Source organism: Labrus mixtus, chromosome 15 (assembly GCF_963584025.1).
Source record: "Labrus mixtus chromosome 15, fLabMix1.1, whole genome shotgun sequence".
Taxonomy (NCBI): Eukaryota; Metazoa; Chordata; class Actinopteri; order Labriformes; family Labridae; genus Labrus; species Labrus mixtus.
The window spans coordinates 28,261,248-28,280,369 of NC_083626.1; the positions used below are offsets into that span (position 1 = coordinate 28,261,248).

General features: G+C 41.8%; 2 protein-coding genes and 1 long non-coding RNA gene across 50 annotated transcripts; 2 read left to right on the forward strand and 1 right to left on the reverse strand.

Annotated features, from left to right (window-relative positions):
- Nucleotides 1–626: 626 nt before the first annotated feature.
- si:dkey-150i13.2 (mitochondrial carnitine/acylcarnitine carrier protein) lies at nucleotides 627–10,561 on the reverse strand. The gene is made up of 9 exons (XM_061058332.1): nucleotides 10,318–10,561; nucleotides 7,753–7,845; nucleotides 5,753–5,880; nucleotides 4,334–4,424; nucleotides 3,948–4,065; nucleotides 2,555–2,627; nucleotides 2,088–2,197; nucleotides 1,208–1,329; nucleotides 627–1,110 (listed from the first exon to the last, which is right to left on the reverse strand). The coding sequence occupies exons 1-9, from the start codon at nucleotides 10,417–10,419 to the stop codon at nucleotides 1,048–1,050; spliced, it is 900 nt and encodes a 299-aa protein (XP_060914315.1). The 5' UTR covers nucleotides 10,420–10,561; the 3' UTR covers nucleotides 627–1,047.
- Nucleotides 10,562–11,468: 907 nt separating this feature from the next.
- Nucleotides 11,469–17,539, forward strand: ndnl2 (necdin-like 2). Of its 2 annotated transcripts, XM_061058337.1 has the most exons (11): nucleotides 11,469–11,559; nucleotides 11,832–11,872; nucleotides 12,583–12,702; nucleotides 12,791–12,854; nucleotides 13,342–13,421; nucleotides 13,513–13,607; nucleotides 13,708–13,787; nucleotides 14,897–14,939; nucleotides 15,034–15,096; nucleotides 16,718–16,832; nucleotides 17,120–17,539. In XM_061058337.1, exons 2-11 carry the CDS (start codon nucleotides 11,834–11,836, stop codon nucleotides 17,213–17,215), a joined length of 795 nt encoding a protein of 264 aa, XP_060914320.1. In that variant the 5' UTR covers nucleotides 11,469–11,559; nucleotides 11,832–11,833; the 3' UTR covers nucleotides 17,216–17,539. The 2 variants fall into 2 exon arrangements, with proteins under 2 accessions (XP_060914320.1, XP_060914319.1); XM_061058336.1 differs by lacking the exon at nucleotides 11,469–11,559 and having other exon boundaries at nucleotides 11,743–11,872.
- Nucleotides 17,540–17,680: 141 nt separating this feature from the next.
- Nucleotides 17,681–18,923, forward strand: LOC132990210 (uncharacterized). 47 transcript variants are annotated; one of them, XR_009676000.1, is made up of 7 exons: nucleotides 17,681–17,834; nucleotides 17,905–18,083; nucleotides 18,135–18,198; nucleotides 18,237–18,281; nucleotides 18,333–18,364; nucleotides 18,397–18,434; nucleotides 18,499–18,923. It is a non-coding gene; the product is annotated as an uncharacterized LOC132990210 (long non-coding RNA). The 47 variants fall into 47 exon arrangements; XR_009676009.1 differs by having other exon boundaries at nucleotides 18,135–18,179; nucleotides 18,250–18,281; XR_009675982.1 differs by lacking the exon at nucleotides 18,237–18,281 and having other exon boundaries at nucleotides 17,905–18,051; nucleotides 18,097–18,236; nucleotides 18,314–18,364; nucleotides 18,499–18,619; nucleotides 18,665–18,923.
- The last annotated feature ends 199 nt before the right edge of the window (nucleotides 18,924–19,122 follow it).

Below are 19,122 nucleotides of genomic sequence, written 5' to 3' on the forward strand. Positions count from 1 at the left end.
TAAGCTTTACTTTTTTATTTACAGCTTAATTTACGACAATAACGCACGTTACGATGATCATATCGCGTTTGTTGTAGTCAGACTGTAGTCCACAACCCGCTTCCGTGCTGAGAAGTGTGGAACTCTGGGTAATGGATGAGGTGAAGTAGGGCAAAGGTGAAGCTTTTCTCCTGCATTGACCTGCTGTTACTGAGCGAGGAGTAAGTTACTCTGTATGGATAGAACTGGAGTTAAAAAAAATAAACAAAATAAATCTGTTCAAATTAAAGTATTGTGCAGAATATTGGAGGTCGGTGCTCTCAGAAAAGGACTTAAAAGTCACATATTATGCAAATTAGACTTCTCCATGTTCCTCTAACTCTAACATGTGTCTCTAGTCCGTCTACAAACCCCCCAATAATGAGAAAAGTCCATCCTCTCTGAAATCAAACAGCTACAACTTTGCTGAAATACCTCTCACTCTGTTTGCTAAATGTGTGTGATTAGTTAACTAAAGACTTGTTATTATGATGTAATTCTGCATTTTACCAAAAGAAGGATCTGTAAGTCATTATCATAAGGATGCATCTCGACTGATGTTCACCACTTTGCCCAAACGCAAAAACAATCGACTCTCAGACTCTTAAAATTCAAAAAACCTTTATTCCAACATTTAAATCACATAGATTATAAAAGTCCCACGAGCCTGAAGCACAGGACGGATAAACTTCTTCACCCTTTTCAATAAATTCATTCTGACTTTTTGGCAGAGCTTGAAATTTAAAAAAACACTTAAATGAACTCTGAACTGAATGGACGTAGATTTACATTTTACAAACGTCATCAGCAGTTTGTAAACACAAAGGTCACACGCTCTCACTCAAAACATATATATCCTCACATTCAGATGTGTGCGTCTGTGACGTAAGATCGCTCTTAGACAAGAGGAGTAAAATAATATGTGAAATAACATAAAAAAAATAAGATTTCATTACATCTCAGCATCTTAAAAGGTGACTCCAAACACACACACACACGTTACAGTTTGTGGTTCAGAGAAACAGACGTTCACCAGCTGGGAGCGAGGGCGTTCAGTCCCTTCAACGCCACCTCAAATCCCAAAAAACAGGCCTGGGGGAGGAAAGGGAAAGAAAAGAAAAGGGGGGTGTCAGAGGGTTTAAAAAAAAAGGTAAAAGATGCTGAGTGAACGAGCAGAGTGAAGGTTTACCGCGTTGGCAGGGAAGGCTCGTAGAAAAACAGCGTTGAATCCTTTGTAGAGCGCTTTAGGTCCTTCTTCCCTGAGCAGCGTTCTCAGCACGTCGAGGAGACCGCGGTACTTTCCCTCTGCAGCTGCAAAACACACACACACATGCAAACACACACACATGCAAACACACACATGCAAACACACACACACGGGAGACATTAAAGGATTTATCTCAGACTATTTTCAGATGATTCTGTCAGTCGACTTTGCATTTTAACCACCTCCAGCAGCTGGATGTTTCCACTTTTTGTGTTTATAAATGTCTTTTTTTTTAATAAAGTTTGAAGCCTGAGTGACGTCCCCCGTCTGTTCCTGCAGGGGGCGCTGGAGTCCCATCGATGGCGGTCTCCATGCTGGAAATGCTGTCTCAGTCTAACTTTCAGTCAACCTAACGACAGGCTGAGAGCTGGAGCTGAGGCGGGTTTTAAACCTCCTGACAAACCGTTACACCGCGCCCACCTGTCAATCAGGTCAGCTACACGCCTTATTGTGAATAACTCTTATCCTTCATCAAATCAAAACTGATGAGTCATCAAAACATTCACCCCCCGTACAGTGTGTGTCCATCGAGACATGAGCTAATCACACCTATTTGGTTTTTTGAACCAGGCTGTAAACATGTTAATCTCTGCTGTAAAAACAGGCTTTTTAGAATGGGTGTGTATGTGACTTCATGTGCTTCTGCAGCCAGCCTCTAGTGGACACTCCAGGAACTGCAGGATTTTACATTTCAGCATCGGCTTCATTAGAAAAACGGATTAAAATTCATCATGAAAACATCGCAGGATCACATGTAAGGGATTACAAGTAGCTCGATGTAGAGCTCGGTGTCGTCTCTCACCTGTCTGGAAGTTTGATTTGAGGACATCTGGAGGAAGAGCGATCGTCCAGTTTAGTATCCCCGCTATACCACCAGCCAGGATGATATTTGGAGTGCTGAGCTGAGAAACGCTGACAACATAAAGACACAGAATAAGATCAAAGATGAGGTCAACAGAATTTAAAAGATAGGTAAAACGTGTGCAAGCAGCAGTGACAGAAAAAGCTTTTAAAGTACTGAAAGTAGTAGTGGTTTACATCCGGGTATTTCTCTCATACACAGAATGACATAATATGATTTTGGATCATACTACTTACTCAATGTGACGTCCCATTGAGTAAGAATAGTATGATAGTAAAGTTGAGTAAAAGTTTGTAAAAATTGCATGAAAATAAAACACTATCTATTAAAAGATTTTACTTAAGTGGAGCACTCGAGTAAATGTAAATTACACCAGGGGTGCATGCAGTGTAACCATGGTTACTTACCTTTGACCCTCAGGTGTGAGAAAGTTTTTGAGGTATTCATAAGTCATGAAGTAGAGACCGTTAGAAGGCACATCTGACAAGGAGAGAGAGAGAGAGAGAGAGAGAGAGAGAGACGGCAGAGTGAGAACACGTGAGGCTGTAAAAAATCTGTGCTGCACTTTGGATCCAACGATCACTACAAACACAGAAAACATGTTTTTCTTTGTTCCCGCTGGAACGTTACACAACAGACACTCAAAGACATCAGGGCGTCTTTTCTTATCTCCTGAGGGCCAAATAAACACGGCCGATTGTAAACATGTACATGTGTTTAAGGATAGTACTTCATTTGACTTAAAGACGACCTATTCTGCTGATCTTCATTTTAAAACTTACATATAGTATTATAGTATAGTATTATATATAGTATAGTATAGTATAGTATTATAACGCTCGATGCCCAAACTAAACGCGGGCAAAGTGTCAGATCATGAAGTAAACGTATGTTGGAGTAATCCCAAGATAAACCTGCAGAGGGCGCTAAACTGAAATCACACCATCCCTCGATATCAAGCCAAGAATTTCCCCAGACGGCTTCAAGCCTCTACGTCAGCCGGTGAAACCTCTTACAGAGACTCTCTTCTCCCAGCCCTGGAGAGCAGCCCTTCCCCTGGCAGCCCTGCAGCATTCTGCCCCCCCTGAGAGGCCTCCAGAGAGCTGGCCAATCAGAAGGAAGAGGGCACAAGGGGAGGGCGGGGCCTTAAAGAGACAGCAACTATAACTAACTGTTTCAGGCAGAGTCTGAAATTAGGTTTTTTACTGACACCAGTGTCAGATAAATAAAGAGGATTTTGAGATTCTAATCCTGCAAAGTTGCTCTAAAGGTTTCACAGACTGACAACAGGAAAGGTGAACGTGAGGATAATTTGGGATCTTGAAGTATTTCCATATGCTGCACTTGATGTTTTGTTCTTTGAGTATAATTTCATGCTAACTCTTTGCCTGGTTGGACTTTTACTTTCTTATATTTTGTTTTTATTCAAGTGAAGTTCAAGTGAAACTGGTGTACAGCATTTTTAAATACAAATATTTTTTTCTGAAGATAAAAGACAAAAAATAAAAACAGACATACTATAAACATAAAAGCACAACAGTCCATGTGTAGCAGAGAACCAACAACAGCTATTTACCTGAAATCTGTTCTATGTGGGTTTATAAACTCAATCCATCCTTTCCAACATTCATCAAATACATCACTCTTCAGTCTCAAAATAAATGTTAATTTTTCCATTACAAAGATGTCATGCCTTACATTGAACCAGTCTTCTAGTACAGGTGGGCCTCGACATAACCATTTTTTTGTTCTGGCTTTATTTGTGCTTCTTTCACACCAACAGGTCACTGCGGCGCTCACCTCTGATCAGAGTCAGCACAGTCCCTTTGTAGACACTGCGGATCCCCTGCTCCTTATAGAGCCGGACTGCACAGTCGAGAGGACCCGCATACCTGGACTGTCCACCGCTGGCCTGCACCTGGAAAAAAAACAAAAACATTTACTACATTTAAATCTGCAGTTTTCAAGACTCCAGATTCACACATGAGGAGACCTGCAGCTCGAGGTTTAATTGACTTGAATGTATTAAAGTTAGAGGTCCTGACTTTGAACTTTGAACTCTGGGTCACTGTGAGAAACGTCTTACAAACCAAACAATCACTATAGCTAATATAGCTAATCAATCAGCAGATGAATCTGAATGTTGTCGTCACGTCGTCCAAACATTCACTGATTAAACTCTTTACCTGCAGTAAACATTTGACTCTCTCTCCTGGAGCTACGATGACCGTCGTGAAGACCCCCGCCAGACAGCCGGACAGGAATATCTGCGTGTTCCTGAACAGATCAGAAAAGATTCACTTCCAGAGAGCTGAGAGGAGCTGCAGAACATTCAGACACTTTCACACCTGCACTAAACTCCTGAAAAACTCCTGAAATTTTTTTCTTTTTCACATTGTTTACTCTGACTTCACTCAGAGTTTCTCCTCCAGCCTCCTCATATTTATTCCTCCTGAAGTCAGAGTGATCTGATGTGAGAACACAGCAGGATATAATCAGGAGAATTCACCTGGAGCCAGTGGGAGGAGCCAGTGGGAGGGGGTGGTGACCTTTATTCACCTGTGACCGCTGCATGGTGCAGAGACTGTCTGTGTCATGTATAGCAGGACCCTGCTGGTCATTTGAGATCATTTAATTGTTGCTCTTTATTTTTCACTGTTTTTTCTGATTGGTCATTGGCCAGCTTTTTCTTTCCTTCCTGCCTGTGTGCCTTGGAAAGCATCCCTTGTAAGTTTATTCGCAAGAACAGATCTTTATATTTATACATACAAACTATTTGCTATATTTGATGCATTTTGTATAGTTTAAAGACAGATAATTTACAAGCTAAAAATGCTAATGTTTAAGATAGCATCCTTTCATCGGTGCTTGTTTTATTTTGTATTTTTCAGTTTTACAATGAAAGAAGCTTCATGAATATGACGACAACAGTGAAGCAGTTTGAATTTACTCCAGCCTCTCATTTCTCGCGAAGTCTGTTAGCTATCTGTCAATGTGTGTACAGACACACACATTGAGGACAGAATAGTCTGCACGCCACCTCTACCATCTCCGTGCTCTAATCAACCTGCTGCTGCGTGTTTCCTGTTCTCCAGTTTGTTCTTCTCCTCTCTTTAGTTCACATTGAGATTCTGTTATAGAGGACTCTGTTGCTTCATCCGCTCCCCCCCCCCCTCCTGTCTGACAGGGATAGTCTCCTGCTGTGAGGAGCATATGTGAACGGCCAGGTCGGGAGAATCCTCCTGAAATGATCTAGATATTTTCCAGAGTGTGAAAGCGGCCTGTGAAGGTGATTTTCAGGGACACGAGGACTTGAAATCCTCAGACAGAGACAGAGGCTCCACACACGGGGTTAAAATAAAAAGAGCTGAAGAAGGTTTGAGGGGGTGGGAGGGTAACATGAGGAGGGCGGTGTGTGTGTGTGTGTGTGTGTGTGTGTGTGTGTGTGTGTGTGGGGGGGGGGTGTCGGCTCAAGCGAGCAAATGATCGCAGAGGGGAGGGCGCCAGAGGAATGGTTATAAATAGAGCTCGTATTCCAGGTATTACAAACACACTGTAAAAGTGTGTGTGTGTGTGTGTGTGTGTGTGTGCGTGTCTTTGCTCACGTAAGGGGCTTGCTGGGGTCAGTCTGCTGGAGCTGCTTCCCCAGGCCGAACCCAAAGAAACTGATGGCCATCATCGGAGCCACACCGGCCAGAGGAGCCCCCATACCTTTATAGAGACCGAGAACACCCTAGACACACACACACACACACACACACACACACACACACACACACACACACACACACACACACACAAACATATGTGTCACATTTATCTATTGATTTACATAATGGGAACTTGCATTTTGTCCCGTAAAAGAATTGGTCCCCAAAATATGACTGAACACACTTATGTACCTACTAACTTAATGATGATGGTCTCCATATTATTGATGATGATGATGGTAATGACGATGGTTTTTGTTTGATAACGACGACTTATAAGATGGTTTCTATACTGATTAGAGCTCTCAAGAACTGCCCTCAATGTTGTGCTTTGCCTCTGGTCACTTCCTGTCAGCACCTGTGTGTCCAATCAGACTCAAAGCTGATCGTTTGCTCTTACTGACATTGTTCCCTTTTTTCTAGATCCTTGCTTGTGTTGTTCTTACTCTCTGATGTACGTCGCTTTGGAGAAAAGAGTCTGATAAGTGAATTGTAGAATTGTAGAATTATTATCACCTACAAAGCTCTCCATAACCTGCCTGTCTTAACTGTCTCTCGCCCAGTGAGGGGGCTGTTGATGTCATGGGACCATAATGTCACACAGGTGCTGACAGGAAGTGACCAGAGGCAAAGCACAACATGGACAGCTGTTCTTTAGAGTTCTAATCAGTTTATTTTCTGAAATAGTCAAAAACCAAACCGAGAAATCGAAGGAGTCGAGCGATGCAAACTCCCAGATCGGCCATCAAAAATCCCTCCTCCCTGCAGAACTTTGACTCTCATGCTCAAGGGCATCCATTTTTATTTCTTTTGTTAAACATTTCTACAATATGGTGGTCTCACTTTGTTCTGTTTTAAAGTCTTTATATGTGATTTATTGATCCAGCAGATGTCGCCCTTGAGCACCAGCATGAAACCAAAACAACTCGCGCTGCATTGTTGTGTTAGCATGCTAATGCTAGCGATCTTTATTTTGCTCGTATCTTCACACTGCATGTAAATTTACCTGAAATGAGCGTGATCTAGAAACACAGTTAAGCAGTGAGTACAGTATGTTATTCTTCTTTTCTCTAGTCCCTCAATTAAACAACTTTTATACACGAGGGGAGGAGTCAGCCGGCCGTCCGGGCGATGTAAACAAAGTGAAGATAGGACTCTGAAAACTCTGAAAACATCACAGACAGTGGGACTCGGGTGTTACACCCATTGTAGACAGTCATGACTCACAGAGTTATTTTCAGAGGAGATACTTGATTTCTATATTTAAGTGTGAAACATCACAAATAAAGACTTTAAGTTGTGTGTGTGTTTGTGTGTTTGTGTGTGTGTGTGTTTGTATGTTTGTGTGTTTGTATGTTTGTGTGTTTGTGTTTGTGTGTTTGTATGTTTGTGTGTTTGTATGTTTGTGTGTTTGTATGTTTGTGTGTTTGTGTTTGTGTGTTTGTGTGTTTGTATGTTTGTGTGTTTGTGTGTTTGTATGTTTGTGTGTTTGTGTGTGTGTGTGTTTGTATGTTTGTGTGTTTGTGTGTTTGTATGTTTGTGTGTTTGTATGTTTGTGTGTTTGTATGTTTGTGTGTTTGTGTTTGTGTGTTTGTATGTTTGTGTGTTTGTATGTTTGTGTGTTTGTGTGTTTGTGTTTGTGTGTTTGTGTGTTTGTATGTTTGTGTGTTTGTGTGTTTGTATGTTTGTGTGTTTGTGTGTGTGTGTGTTTGTATGTTTGTGTGTTTGTGTGTTTGTATGTTTGTGTGTTTGTGTGTGTGTGTGTTTGTATGTTTGTGTGTTTGTGTGTTTGTATGTTTGTGTGTTTGTGTGTTTGTATGTTTGTATGTTTGTGTGTTTGTGTGTTTGTGTGTTTGTATGTTTGTTTGTTTGTGTGTTTGTGTGTTTGTGTTCACCTCTTTGGAGACGGTCTTGCGGAAGCAGTCGTAGGTTCCTGTGTAGAGAACATACTGAGCGCGGGAGGCTTTGGGCTGCGTCTGAAGCCTCACCTGGAGGACAGAATTAAATATAGAGAGGCCAGTTACACACACACACACACACACACACACACACACACACACACACACACACACACACACACACAGATCTCTGAGCATGTGGGACCATGTGAGGGGAGGATTGTTGAGACGTTAGATTAGAGAAACAACCTTCAGGGTGTGCAGCTCGGGGGGGCCACAGATAAGACAGAAGGTGTTGTGAATGATTAGACAGTTAGAGCGAGATCAGTTACAACATACTCACATGTAGGCCTTCAGATAAATAACCCAAAAACACAGCAGTCAGCTTCACAAAGGAGCCCTGTGTCATGTTTTTAACCCGAGATAATGATGTATTGATGTTGTCTGACCTATTAAACCCCATATTAAAACTGTGAAGTCGCTCTTATTCTTCATTAAAGAAGTCTGAGTTTAACTTCATGGTTATCTTGAAATCTTCCAAGACAGAAACTAAGAAGCTCCATCAAAGTTAAGGTGAACATCCTTTAAGTAGTGAGTGTTTATTGCCCCTTCATATTTGTTGATTTGCTCGCTCGCACGTGGACTTTTGCAACAGACGGACCAAAACTGGAGTCTTTGTGCAACCATATTAAAGGTGCATACTGCACTGTAAATATTACTGGATAAAGCCCGAGTGACGTCACCCGTCTGTTCCTGCAGGGGGCGCTGGAGTCCCATCGATGGCGGTCTGCATGCTGGAAATGCTGTCTCAGTCTAACTTTCAGTCAACCTAACGACAGGCTGAGAGCTGGAGGTTGCCGGCTTATTGCTCCACAAAGTAAAGTCTGTTTTTGATCACAAATGTTTGGAATCAATGAAAAGTTTGATCAATTTGAAGTTTTGACGGCAAAGGGACAAAAAATGTCAACGGTCCTTCTTGCTTGCTGTGTCATGTCTTGTACCTTGTGCAGGAATGACACAGAAAGTTAAGCTAGGATCAGAAACTTGTGACAACCACGACCCTCAGCTGTAAGTTTTCCTTCATCACCTTCTTTAAGATATGAAACTGTGCAGCTGAACTCTGGCTGTGGATCACGTGTTGTGTAGCAGAACAATGTGGATGACAACAAGTGAACACTGAGGCTGAGGCTTATCACGCATACAAGGTCCAACCTGCTGAAATGCACCGTGGAGGGTCCCTCTCTGTAATCTTTAAACATCAATAATAGAGACGGGACAGATCTGATCTTATATCGACATATCAGGTCCGATATTGACGTAATTTACATATCAGATATCAGACTGACGGCGCTCATCAAGAAAGATCGATGGGCACTTTAAACATTCTCGCTTGGAAGACGTTCAGACTGAACTGTAAGAAGTGTCCAAAAATCGTCTCCATGACAACGTTCAGACGAGATGGAGCAGCTCCTTCTATAAAATCAAAAGTTGAATTCTTACAATTCAGTTTAAGACTTTTAATTTGAAAAACCTGACAATTGCTACTGCTTCCTGTTTGTATGTAAAGCAAGCACACAGTTCAAACATATTTCTTTGTAATGATTTAGATTTTTATGCATTTTTATTTATTTATTATTTGGATAAGAAATGCAATTACAGGTTTACTACAGTAAATGAATGACACGCCCGCTGCACACAAGATGATGATTTTTCAGAGATATTTATGGTCTTGGTCTCGTCTCAGAGCACTCTGGTCTCGGGCATGTCTTGGTCTCGTCTCAGAGCACTCTGGTCTCGGGCATGTCTTGGTCTCGGTTAGTGTGGTTTTGACTACAACACTAAATAAATCTAACGTGAACTTTGGAAATCAAACTGTAAAGATGAACCTTTGAAGCGATTATTTATATTAAAATGGTGATGAACGCCTGTTCGAGGGGCCCCTGTGACTTTATTCCAAGGGCCCCGACAGACTCGAGACTCGAGGATCGCCCCTGAACTGAACGTCTTCTTTTGTTTGGACATCAATGACAAAAAGAAAAAGCTTTACCAACTTAAAAGAAACACTGAAATAACTTTTTCACATTTTTTTCTCCAAAGCAGTAAATCTGATTTCATAAACTTCTTAATTAGTTTTATTACAATTTAAGTCATTATTGCCAACAAATGTTAAACTTATATATTTAAAAAATCTTCCTTTTCTGTGTTCGGCTTTCATTTTTATTCAGTTTTAATAGAATTTTTCACCATTTTACGGATAAAAACCATTTAAATCATTAGTTTGAGAGCTAATCTGTAACCCTCCCTTTCTTTAACTCTTCTACTTCACCATTGCTTCTCTCTTTCTTGTAACTGCCTCATGGCCTCAGTGACATTTTAAGCTGATTTATCAATAATCCTCTGAACACCCTGCACGTCTGATGTCTGACTTTCCTTCACTCTGAATTTCTTACAAACCAAACTAAATATCCAGGAATGAACTTTACAGAGCACTTTACAGTCCAGAGACTGTTCAGAGAGAAAGTCCTCTAAGATCTGCAGAGGTTAAAAGGTTTGTTCTGTTACCTTGATGGTGTCCAGCGGGTGTCCGGCCAGCAGCAGACACGCTCCGGCGACTCCTCCAGCCACGAAGTTCTTGAGCGGAGAAACTCTTACCTCGTCCCCCATCCTCACCCCCGCATGGCCCGGGCACACAGCCGGGGCCCGTCCGCTTCACACCGGCCAGAGAGTCCGCACACACACCGCTGCTGTCCTGTCTGTGTGTGTGTGTGTGTCTGTGTGTGTGTGTGTGTGTGTGTCTATAACTGTCTGTCTGCTCTGGACTGCCTTCACACTGCTCACAGACTGAGATCTGCCTGCTTCCGGTGAACAATCACTTCTTATGTCTTTATATAACCACACATGTTGAACTCATTAAGACTCTGAACGTGACTGTCTGGCTCTAAATAGACTCTCTCTACTTTATAAAGTTGTTTCCAGCACTCTAACAAGAGGACATGTACCCACTAACAGCGACCTCTGGTGGTCAAAGTTCAAGAATTCACTATCGGCAAACCACTTGTAAACAAATAAAACAAGAACAATATTTATCCGTGCAGGGAATTCAACTTCATGTCCTGGTCCTAACCTCCACTCTACCACAAGAACCTTATTTTATTTCAAAATAAAAGCAGGGTTCAATTCAAACAGCAAGTGAAGTACTTTCAACTTAACACAGTACAAACATTCAAAATAAAAGCCTAACAATTTATATTTTTAAATGTGAAATAATGGAATATCCAACATGCAGTTAATCAGGATTAACTTTTGAACTGCAATTAAAAAATAATAATTGTTTGACAACTCTTGTAATAATATTTTGAGTTTAGGTAAATTCCATAATAACAAATGTTGTATATTTTTAAAGAGAGAGGGGTGGTCAATCAGCCTAGGTGCTGGCATGTCACCCCTGGCCTTCCCTCTGGACCACCCCCCTTTTTTACTTGAAATCAGGGTCACAAAACTAAAATCTGTTCTCCAATAAGCCCTAAAAACATGTTTGCTAAATCATTTCGTGATAATAATTTTATGCATTTATTTTACTTATTATGCTTAAGTTGTTAAAGTCGTGCTGTTTAATGGTTTATTTGTGCAGGTCTTCCTACATATATGTCTTTAAATCTGTTTCAATAAAGCTAAAGGGGAAAAAAACAAAAACATAGTTGCCTTCCTGTCTGCGTCCTTAATACGTCATCAAAAGGCGCCTATAAACAGCACTAGCGGGAATTTGACAGTTAAAAAGCCCAGCTGAATTTGCATTTAAGCAAAGTAAGTCACATAATTTCAGCGAACTATGTTTTTAACTCTTTAGTAGCGTGTTTGCACTCAGCTAACCCCGACATGTGTCTGTTAAACTTCATTTATTTAGACTTTTTCTGATTCATAGACCCGTTAGCTTTCATGTTTCTGTTAGCATTCCTTTAGCATTAACGTGTTTTTACTTCCGTGTTTTTATGATCAAAATAGTTTAAAAAAAAGATTTTAACGCCTCTTAAAGTCGTCGACTTGATTTCTAAATATGTTTATGTGTTTTTAATCAGACATGACGCAGAGAAAGAGACTGTCCAACACTCAGATCAAAGTAAGTGCTTTTGTTTTTATTTATTTTTATATTTAACTTTAATTATGAAACTTAAATTAACGGCTGTTAAAGCAACCTCCGCTTCTCAACGAATAAAACATTTATTTATTAAAAGTGAAATATAAGACTGAATACAATACGAGTGAAAGATTTAAAAGTGAAGTAAATTCATATATTTGAGTTAAAAATAAGTTAACATTTATACAGTGAACTATTTACATATTTGAGTTTACAAAGTTAATATTGATATATTTACATGTTTTAATGTTTGCATTAGCACATAGTAACTGTGACCAAATTATATTAAATCTTCTTCTGTGTTTGTCATAATGTTTGCCTTGAGTTTAATCATCCTGACCTCTGATTGGCTAATGACGGGACATGTGATGAGTAACAAGGAAGTGTTGTTGTTGTTGTGTAGCAGAACAATGTGGATGACAGTAAAGTTATCTGTCTCCATCCTTCTGTTTCTCTTTGACTCGAGTGATCCATCCCCCGCACATCGGAGCCTCACGCTACAGAAGCATTCATTCTAACCACTTTAAAGACCCACTTATTGAAGACTGTTGTGAGTCTAAAGGGTTAAAGTAGAGTGTGGCGTCCAGATAATCCTGGTGGTCTGTGTGACCTACAGCATGCTGAGTGTCTAAAGAAAGTTAGTTTGTGTGTTAATATTTGGCAGCAGTAACAAATTAAGTTTCTGAACGTAGAGGCAGTCGGGCACCTTCGTGTCTCAGGGAGACGATGACGACACGACCTTCACCCAACCAAGTAACACTCAGGTCCAGAGAGGGCTGGAGAAGCTCACGCCTTCGCAGGTCGACCAAAAGGTAACTGAAGCACTCGGTCACACAGATTTTAGTTAAGTTAGAAACGTGAGGTCTTTCATGAGTTGCATGGCGTCTGTGTGTCCTGTAGACTGCTGAGGTCGTGCAGTATTTCTTGGTTAAGGACCAAAAGAAGATTCCAATACGCCGAGCAGGTAGGCACATTTTTTACTTTTAGGTGTTTCAGAGTAAAATTTAAGATAAGAAAATAAGTAGCAAAAAACAGTAATACTTAAAGTTCAAACATCTCTAAGATTTACTGTAATATCTGGTGTACAAGACGCAATTTTAATACCTACCGTACTTTTCATCTTAAAAAGTTGGCTGCTTCTTTGAACATCAGTGCGACCAATAAACCAGTATAGTATATATACATGTGTTGTATTGAGACGTTATGTACAAGAGGTAACCGCGCTCAGGCCCAGTTAGTCCTGGAGCGGTGTGAGAGCAGGACAGCGGGGGAATGGGGAGGAGGGGCAATTGTGCTTCATCACAGTACGGGACAACTGAGTCTAGTGTGAGAGCACCCTCATTTACCGGTGCGAAGTCTATTCTGGATTTGAAGGTACTTAAGTACAGAACTTGATCAATCTATGTCACTTCCCTCTTCTGAAGATCTTTTCTTCTTCTTTGTCTTGGCAGACATCGTGAAACATGTGGTGAAGGAATACAGAAACATCTACCCTGAGATCATAAACAGAGCGGCACAAACGTTTGACAAGGTTTGTTCAGTGTGAGGAGATCATCAGGAGCAGCAGCTCTGGGATCCTCTGAACACACTCAGTCTATTGACTCTGTTTCTGTTTACACCAGGTCTTTGGCCTCAAACTGGTGGAGATCGACACCAAAAATCATTTGTACATACTGGTCAATAAGTTGGAAGCAGCCGAGAGAGCCCCGCCCATCGAGTGAGTGTCTTCAGCCTTTTAGTTCGATGCCTTTGTTTGAGGAATGAACACTTTTAGACGAGACGTTTAAAAACCCTCAAACATGTCATTTTGTATGTAGGACTCCGGCCAATCCAAAGACGGGTCTGCTGTTTGTCATCCTGAGTGTGATTTTCATGAAGGGCGGCGTGGTGAAAGAAAGTGAGTGAAACATTTAAAAATATTTCTTACCTCCTTTATTCATCCATCGTATCGACACACCATCAAAAAACACGTCTTTAATTCTTCTCAAAGCAGCAAAACCACACCGAGAAAAACAAATATTAAACTCACAGTACACAGGAGTTCATGAGGACTTCTCTTTGTGACTCAAATCAAAGAACATGTCATGAGTTTGTTGGCTTTGATCAGAGCAATTTGTTTTAAATACTGCGTTCATCAAGGAAAACAGGATCCATACACAACACCCTTTTTCATTAAACTCTCAACAATTTGTCCCAGGCCTGACGTCACAGCCTACAGTATTTGTGAAGTGGATGACTTATTTTTTGACTCTTCTTTAGACTTTAGAGAACAAACTAATCCCCACCCTCAACCCTCCAGAATCATCCCATGTGCAAAGTTTCACTGATTACTAAGGCAAAGGCCGCCAAAAAGGAACAAACGAAACACCAGCACTTCAAAAAGTCTACAAGCAGCTGAAACCTGTTACGTTCTCTGTGATCGGATTCCAACACGACAATGTCTCATTACGTCCAATACATGACAACGATAACACACATGGCAAGGCAAGTTTATTTATGTCGCACATTTCAACAACAAGGTAATTCAAAGAGCTTCACACATAGACATCAAAAAACATCATGACAGAGGAAAGAAGAGAAACATTAAAATAGAACATTTAAAAATCACTGAAATTATTAAATCTGAAAATATGTTCAAATAAAAATAATTAAAATTAAATTAATTTAAATAAAAGTAAAGAAATTAATAATAATTACAGAGCAGAGTAAAAGTTTAAAATCTTATTAAAGCTGTTTAATTAAAGGCAGCTGTAAACATGTGTCTTCAACTACCCAACATGCCTTAATGTCACAAAATAATTTGCCTCCAAACACGTGCCTGACTCTATTAACCTGGAGCCTTGGCTGTGTGCTCATCATAAGTCAAGACTCCGCCCAGTGTTCAGTGTTGGTATTACACTCATAAACACAATTTCACAGTATTGTTTGGTTTTCATGCCGAGTTGAGCATTTTGTGCAAAGAAGCCCCCGTTTAAACCCTCCTGCATGTTGTGTTCTGTACCGCAGACCTCATCTGGAATACTCTGAAGAAACTGCGAGTTGACCCGGGGTAAGGCAACATCTGCATGAGGCAACATCTGCACAGGTGGGCAGTTAGCGACAGATCTTTAATGACTCACATGTTGGTGATGATTTGTGTCCAGAGACAGACATGAAGAGTTCGGCGACGTGAAGAAGGTGGTGACAGACGAGTTTGTGCGCCAAAGGTAAGAACGCTCAGATGTCAACACTCCAGGTACATTTAAAAAGCATTAACTGAGTGTGAACCCCCCCCCCCCCCCCCCCGTGCCTGAAACAGCTGATCTTGCAGCTCTCTCACTCAGGTGATAGCTCAGTCGTCTAATCCAGCAGACCTGTGATCAGAAGGTCACAGGTTCAAGACCTGCTGTGGTCTCTGTACCCCCCCCCCCTCTCCTGGTGTGATCAGAGCCATTGTCTCTAAGACCATAGACTCTGGTTTATACCACACCACAGAGCAGCAGGAGTGTGCATGAAACCAGACCAAAGCAGCAAAGTGGACTGGTCCAGCACTGACTCCAAACATTATCCCTCCAGAGACCTGTACGGAGAACTGGAGATGTAGTCTGTGGTTTTAGCCCCTGTGGTCCCAGTTTGCATGTCGGACATGTTCTCATGTGTTGGGGTCTGCTGGTTAGAGCTGATTGGATGACAAAGGTTTGTGGTCATAAAGTGTTTAAAGTCTTTCTATGTGATTTTTCAGACTATAATATAAATCAAGTATCTCCTCTGAAAATAACTCTGAGAGTCATGACTGTCTACAATGGGTGTAACACCCGAGTCCCACTGTCTGTGATGTTTTCAGAGTCCTATCTTCACTTTGTTTACATCGCCTGGACGGCCGGCTGACTCCTCCCCTCGTGTATAAAAGTTGTTTAATTGAGGGACTAGAGAAAAGAAGAATAACATACTGTACTCACTGCTTAACTGTGTTTCTAGATCACGCTCATTTCAGGTAAATTTACATGCAGTGTGAAGATACGAGCACAATAAAGATCGCTAGCATTAGCATGCTAACACAACAATGCAGCGCGAGTTGTTTTGGTTTCATGCTGGTGCTCAAGGGCGCCATCTGCTGGATGAAAAAATAGCATATAAAGCCTTTAAATGCAGCTTGTTGCTTCACTTTAAATACTTTAAAATAAATGTTCATACTATAATAATAGCTTTATTTATATAGCACCCAAAAAAACAAATGTTTACAAAGTGCTGTGACACTTAACGACAACAGAACAGAGATCAACAGAGAGGGAGAAATTGTATAAATGTAAATAAGGAATAAGATTCAACAGACAGGTATGGAGAGGCAGTTCAATACAATGAAGGAAAATGAGTTTAAAATCAACCAGGAGAGAACAAAATAAAAATAGAGGGCGAGTGGGACGACATCACATCACAGGCTGTAAACACAGAATGAAGATAAAAAGAATAAATGAATAAAGAAACAGAGAGATGAAGAGTTAAACGATAAAAGGAGGAGGAATTTAAAAAGACTAAGAGCAGTAAAATGAAGACAGGAAGGGATACATTTACAGGTTAAAACATTTAAAGAAGAGAAAGATAAAAAGGTTAAAATTAATAAAAGGAAGGGATAGATCTTTAAAGGAGAAATCACATAAAAGTGAGTTTATAAAAGTGAGTTTTCAGAAGTGATGCCACTGACTCTGCCCGCCTTATCTCCTCATGTCGGGGTTGTCATAATACCATTGTTTATTTTTGGGCGTTTTGTGTCTTTATCGGAGAGACAGGACAGTGGATAGTCGTTTTACGTTTCTTTGTGAACATGCAGCTGATTGTTTGTGTCTGTAGGTACCTGGAGTACATGCGGATCCCTCATACAGAGCCGGTGGAGCACGAGTTCAGATGGGGTCAGCGTGCAGAAATAGAAGTCTCCAAAGCCAAAATCCTCGAGTTCGTCGGCGAGGTAAGTCTCTCTCTCTCTCTCTCTGTCTCTCTCTCTCTGTCTGTCTCTCTCTCTCTCTCTCTGTCTCTCTCTCTTTCTGTCTCTGTCTCTCTGTCTCTCTCTCTTTCTGTCTCTCTCTCTCTGTCTCTCTCTCTGTCTCTCTCTCTTTGTCTCTCTCTCTCTCTCTGTCTGTCTCTCTGTCTCTCTCTCTTTGTCTCTCTCTCTCTCTCTCGCCCTCTCTCTCTCTCTCGCCCTTTCGATGCATTTTAAATCAGTCAGTCTGCTGAGTGTTTGTCTTGTGCTTGTAGCTCCATGAACAGGACCCTCAGAGCTGGAGCCAGCAGTACAGAGAAGCTCACGCCCCCCAGACCCCCTCACAGCCCGGCACCAGCAGCCAGAGATAACCGCGACCCCCGACCCCAGTTTTACATTTAATATTTTAACACTTGTTTTATTTATTGTTGTGAAGTGATGCAGCAGGAGAAACATTCACATGTTACAGTCTTCATCCTGCTCCAACAGAAAACATGAGGCCGTCTCTTAATCTGACCTCTGACCTCACACGTGTTCATGTTCATACTCTGACACCGTTTCATCTCTTTAAATGTAAATGACTTTAAATATGACACAGCAATGATCACATATCCATTTTTATTTTATTGCATGGACGTTCAGGTAACAGTTATTTGTTCTACTTCAGAAAATAAAAGTTCTTTTTAACACATGGATTGACATCTTCTCATTCCTCTCTCTCTTTCACGTACTCGCCCACTTTTCTAAACGTCACACAGCTCGGGGTGAACAGGGTCGATAACACGGGTCACAACGTGTTCACTGATTTGACTTCTGACGGTGAAAACAAGGAAAAAGGGACGACTGTTTCCGATGTCAGTATCACATTGTGTGGAAAGACAAACAGGACTTTGTTTACATGAGCTGGCGCCCCCCTTTTAGAAAAAACCAAGGATCCCCTGAGAAAAGTTTCTGTTCTACCGCTCCCTCGGGTCTGTGTCACAAGTCCAGGTCAGGGGTTCAGGTCTAGGTTAGGGGTTCAGGTCTGTGTCACAAGTCCAGGTCAGGGGTTCAGGTCTAGGTTAGGGGTTCAGGTCTGTGTCACAAGTCCAGGTCAGGGGTTCAGGTCTGTGTCACAGGTCCAGGTTAGTGGTTCAGGTCCAGGTCAGCGGTTCAGGTCTGTGTCACAAGTCCAGGTCAGCGGTTCAGGTCTGTGTCACAGGTCCAGGTCAGCGGTTCAGGTCTGTGTCACAGGTCCATGTTAGTGGTCTAGGTTAGGGGTTCAGGTCTAGGTTAGGGGTTCAGGTTTAGGTTAGGGGTTCAGGTCTGTGTCACAGGTCCAGGTTAGTGGTTCAGGTCTAGGTTAGGGGTTCAGGTCTAGGTTAGGGGTTCAGGTCTAGGTTAGGGGTTTAGGTTAGGGGTTCAGGTCTGTGTCACAGGTCCAGGTTAGTGGTTCAGGTCTAGGTTAGGGGTTCAGGTCTGTGTCACAGGTCTAGGTTAGGGGTTCAGGTCTGTGTCACAGGTCTAGGTTAGTGGTTCAGGTCTAGGTTAGGGGTTCAGGTCTGTGTCACAGGTCTAGGTTAGGGGTTCAGGTCTAGGTTAGGGGTTCAGGTCTGTGTCACAGGTCTAGATTAGGGGTTCAGGTCTAGGTTAGTGGTTCAAGTCTGTGTCACAGGTCTAGGTTAGGGGTTCAGGTCTAGGTTAGGGGTTCAGGTCTGTGTCACAGGTCTAGGTTAGGGGTTCAGGTCTAGGTTAGGGGTTCAGGTCTGTGTCACAGGTCTAGGTTAGGGGTTCAGGTCTGTGTCACAGGTCTAGGTTAGGGGTTCAGGTCTGTGTCACAGGTCTAGGTTAGGGGTTCAGGTCTAGGTTAGGGGTTCAGGTCTGTGTCACATGAAACTACAAACATCTTAAACTACAAACAATTATTATTAAAAACAAACATTGCACCAGATCCCGTTTATGCATCTCATTAAAAACAGTCGACGGTACTCACTAGTGGACGAGGCGTGCGGCGGCGGCCTGTGGCGGCGTGAGTACGGAGGCTGCATAGAGTAATCGTGTTTGTTTGACTCGTGTGAGGCACGGCGTGGTGTCGGGCAGTTTAAATGTCCCCTCGGCGCTCGACTTCAGAGGGTGGGTGTGGTTTGTTTCTCTTCAAGATAAACTCCTCCATCTTTGTTCACTTTGACATGAAACAAAACCACGTCCACACAGAAACCCGTTACCAGAGACTCGCTCACTCTCATGTCTGTACCATGCTTACAAAGCTGAGGCCAGCAGGCGGCTAGCTTAGCTTAGC

Bases quoted from the DNA above. Each gene is read 5' to 3' on its own strand.
- ndnl2 (XM_061058337.1), top strand. From the start codon at position 11,834: ATGACGCAGAGAAAGAGACTGTCCAACACTCAGATCAAA. The intron at 13,422-13,512 runs GTTTGTTCAGTG...TGTTTACACCAG, and splicing joins CGGCACAAACGTTTGACAAG to GTCTTTGGCCTCAAACTGGT. The intron at 15,097-16,717 runs GTAAGAACGCTC...TTGTGTCTGTAG, and splicing joins GACGAGTTTGTGCGCCAAAG to GTACCTGGAGTACATGCGGA.
- si:dkey-150i13.2 (XM_061058332.1), bottom strand. From the start codon at position 10,419: ATGGGGGACGAGGTAAGAGTTTCTCCGCTCAAGAACTTCGTGGCTGGA. The intron at 4,425-5,752 runs GTGAGCAAAGAC...TGATCTGTTCAG, and splicing joins GACCCCAGCAAGCCCCTTAC to GAACACGCAGATATTCCTGT. The intron at 4,066-4,333 runs GTAAAGAGTTTA...TTTTTTTTCCAG, and splicing joins GAGTCAAATGTTTACTGCAG to GTGCAGGCCAGCGGTGGACA.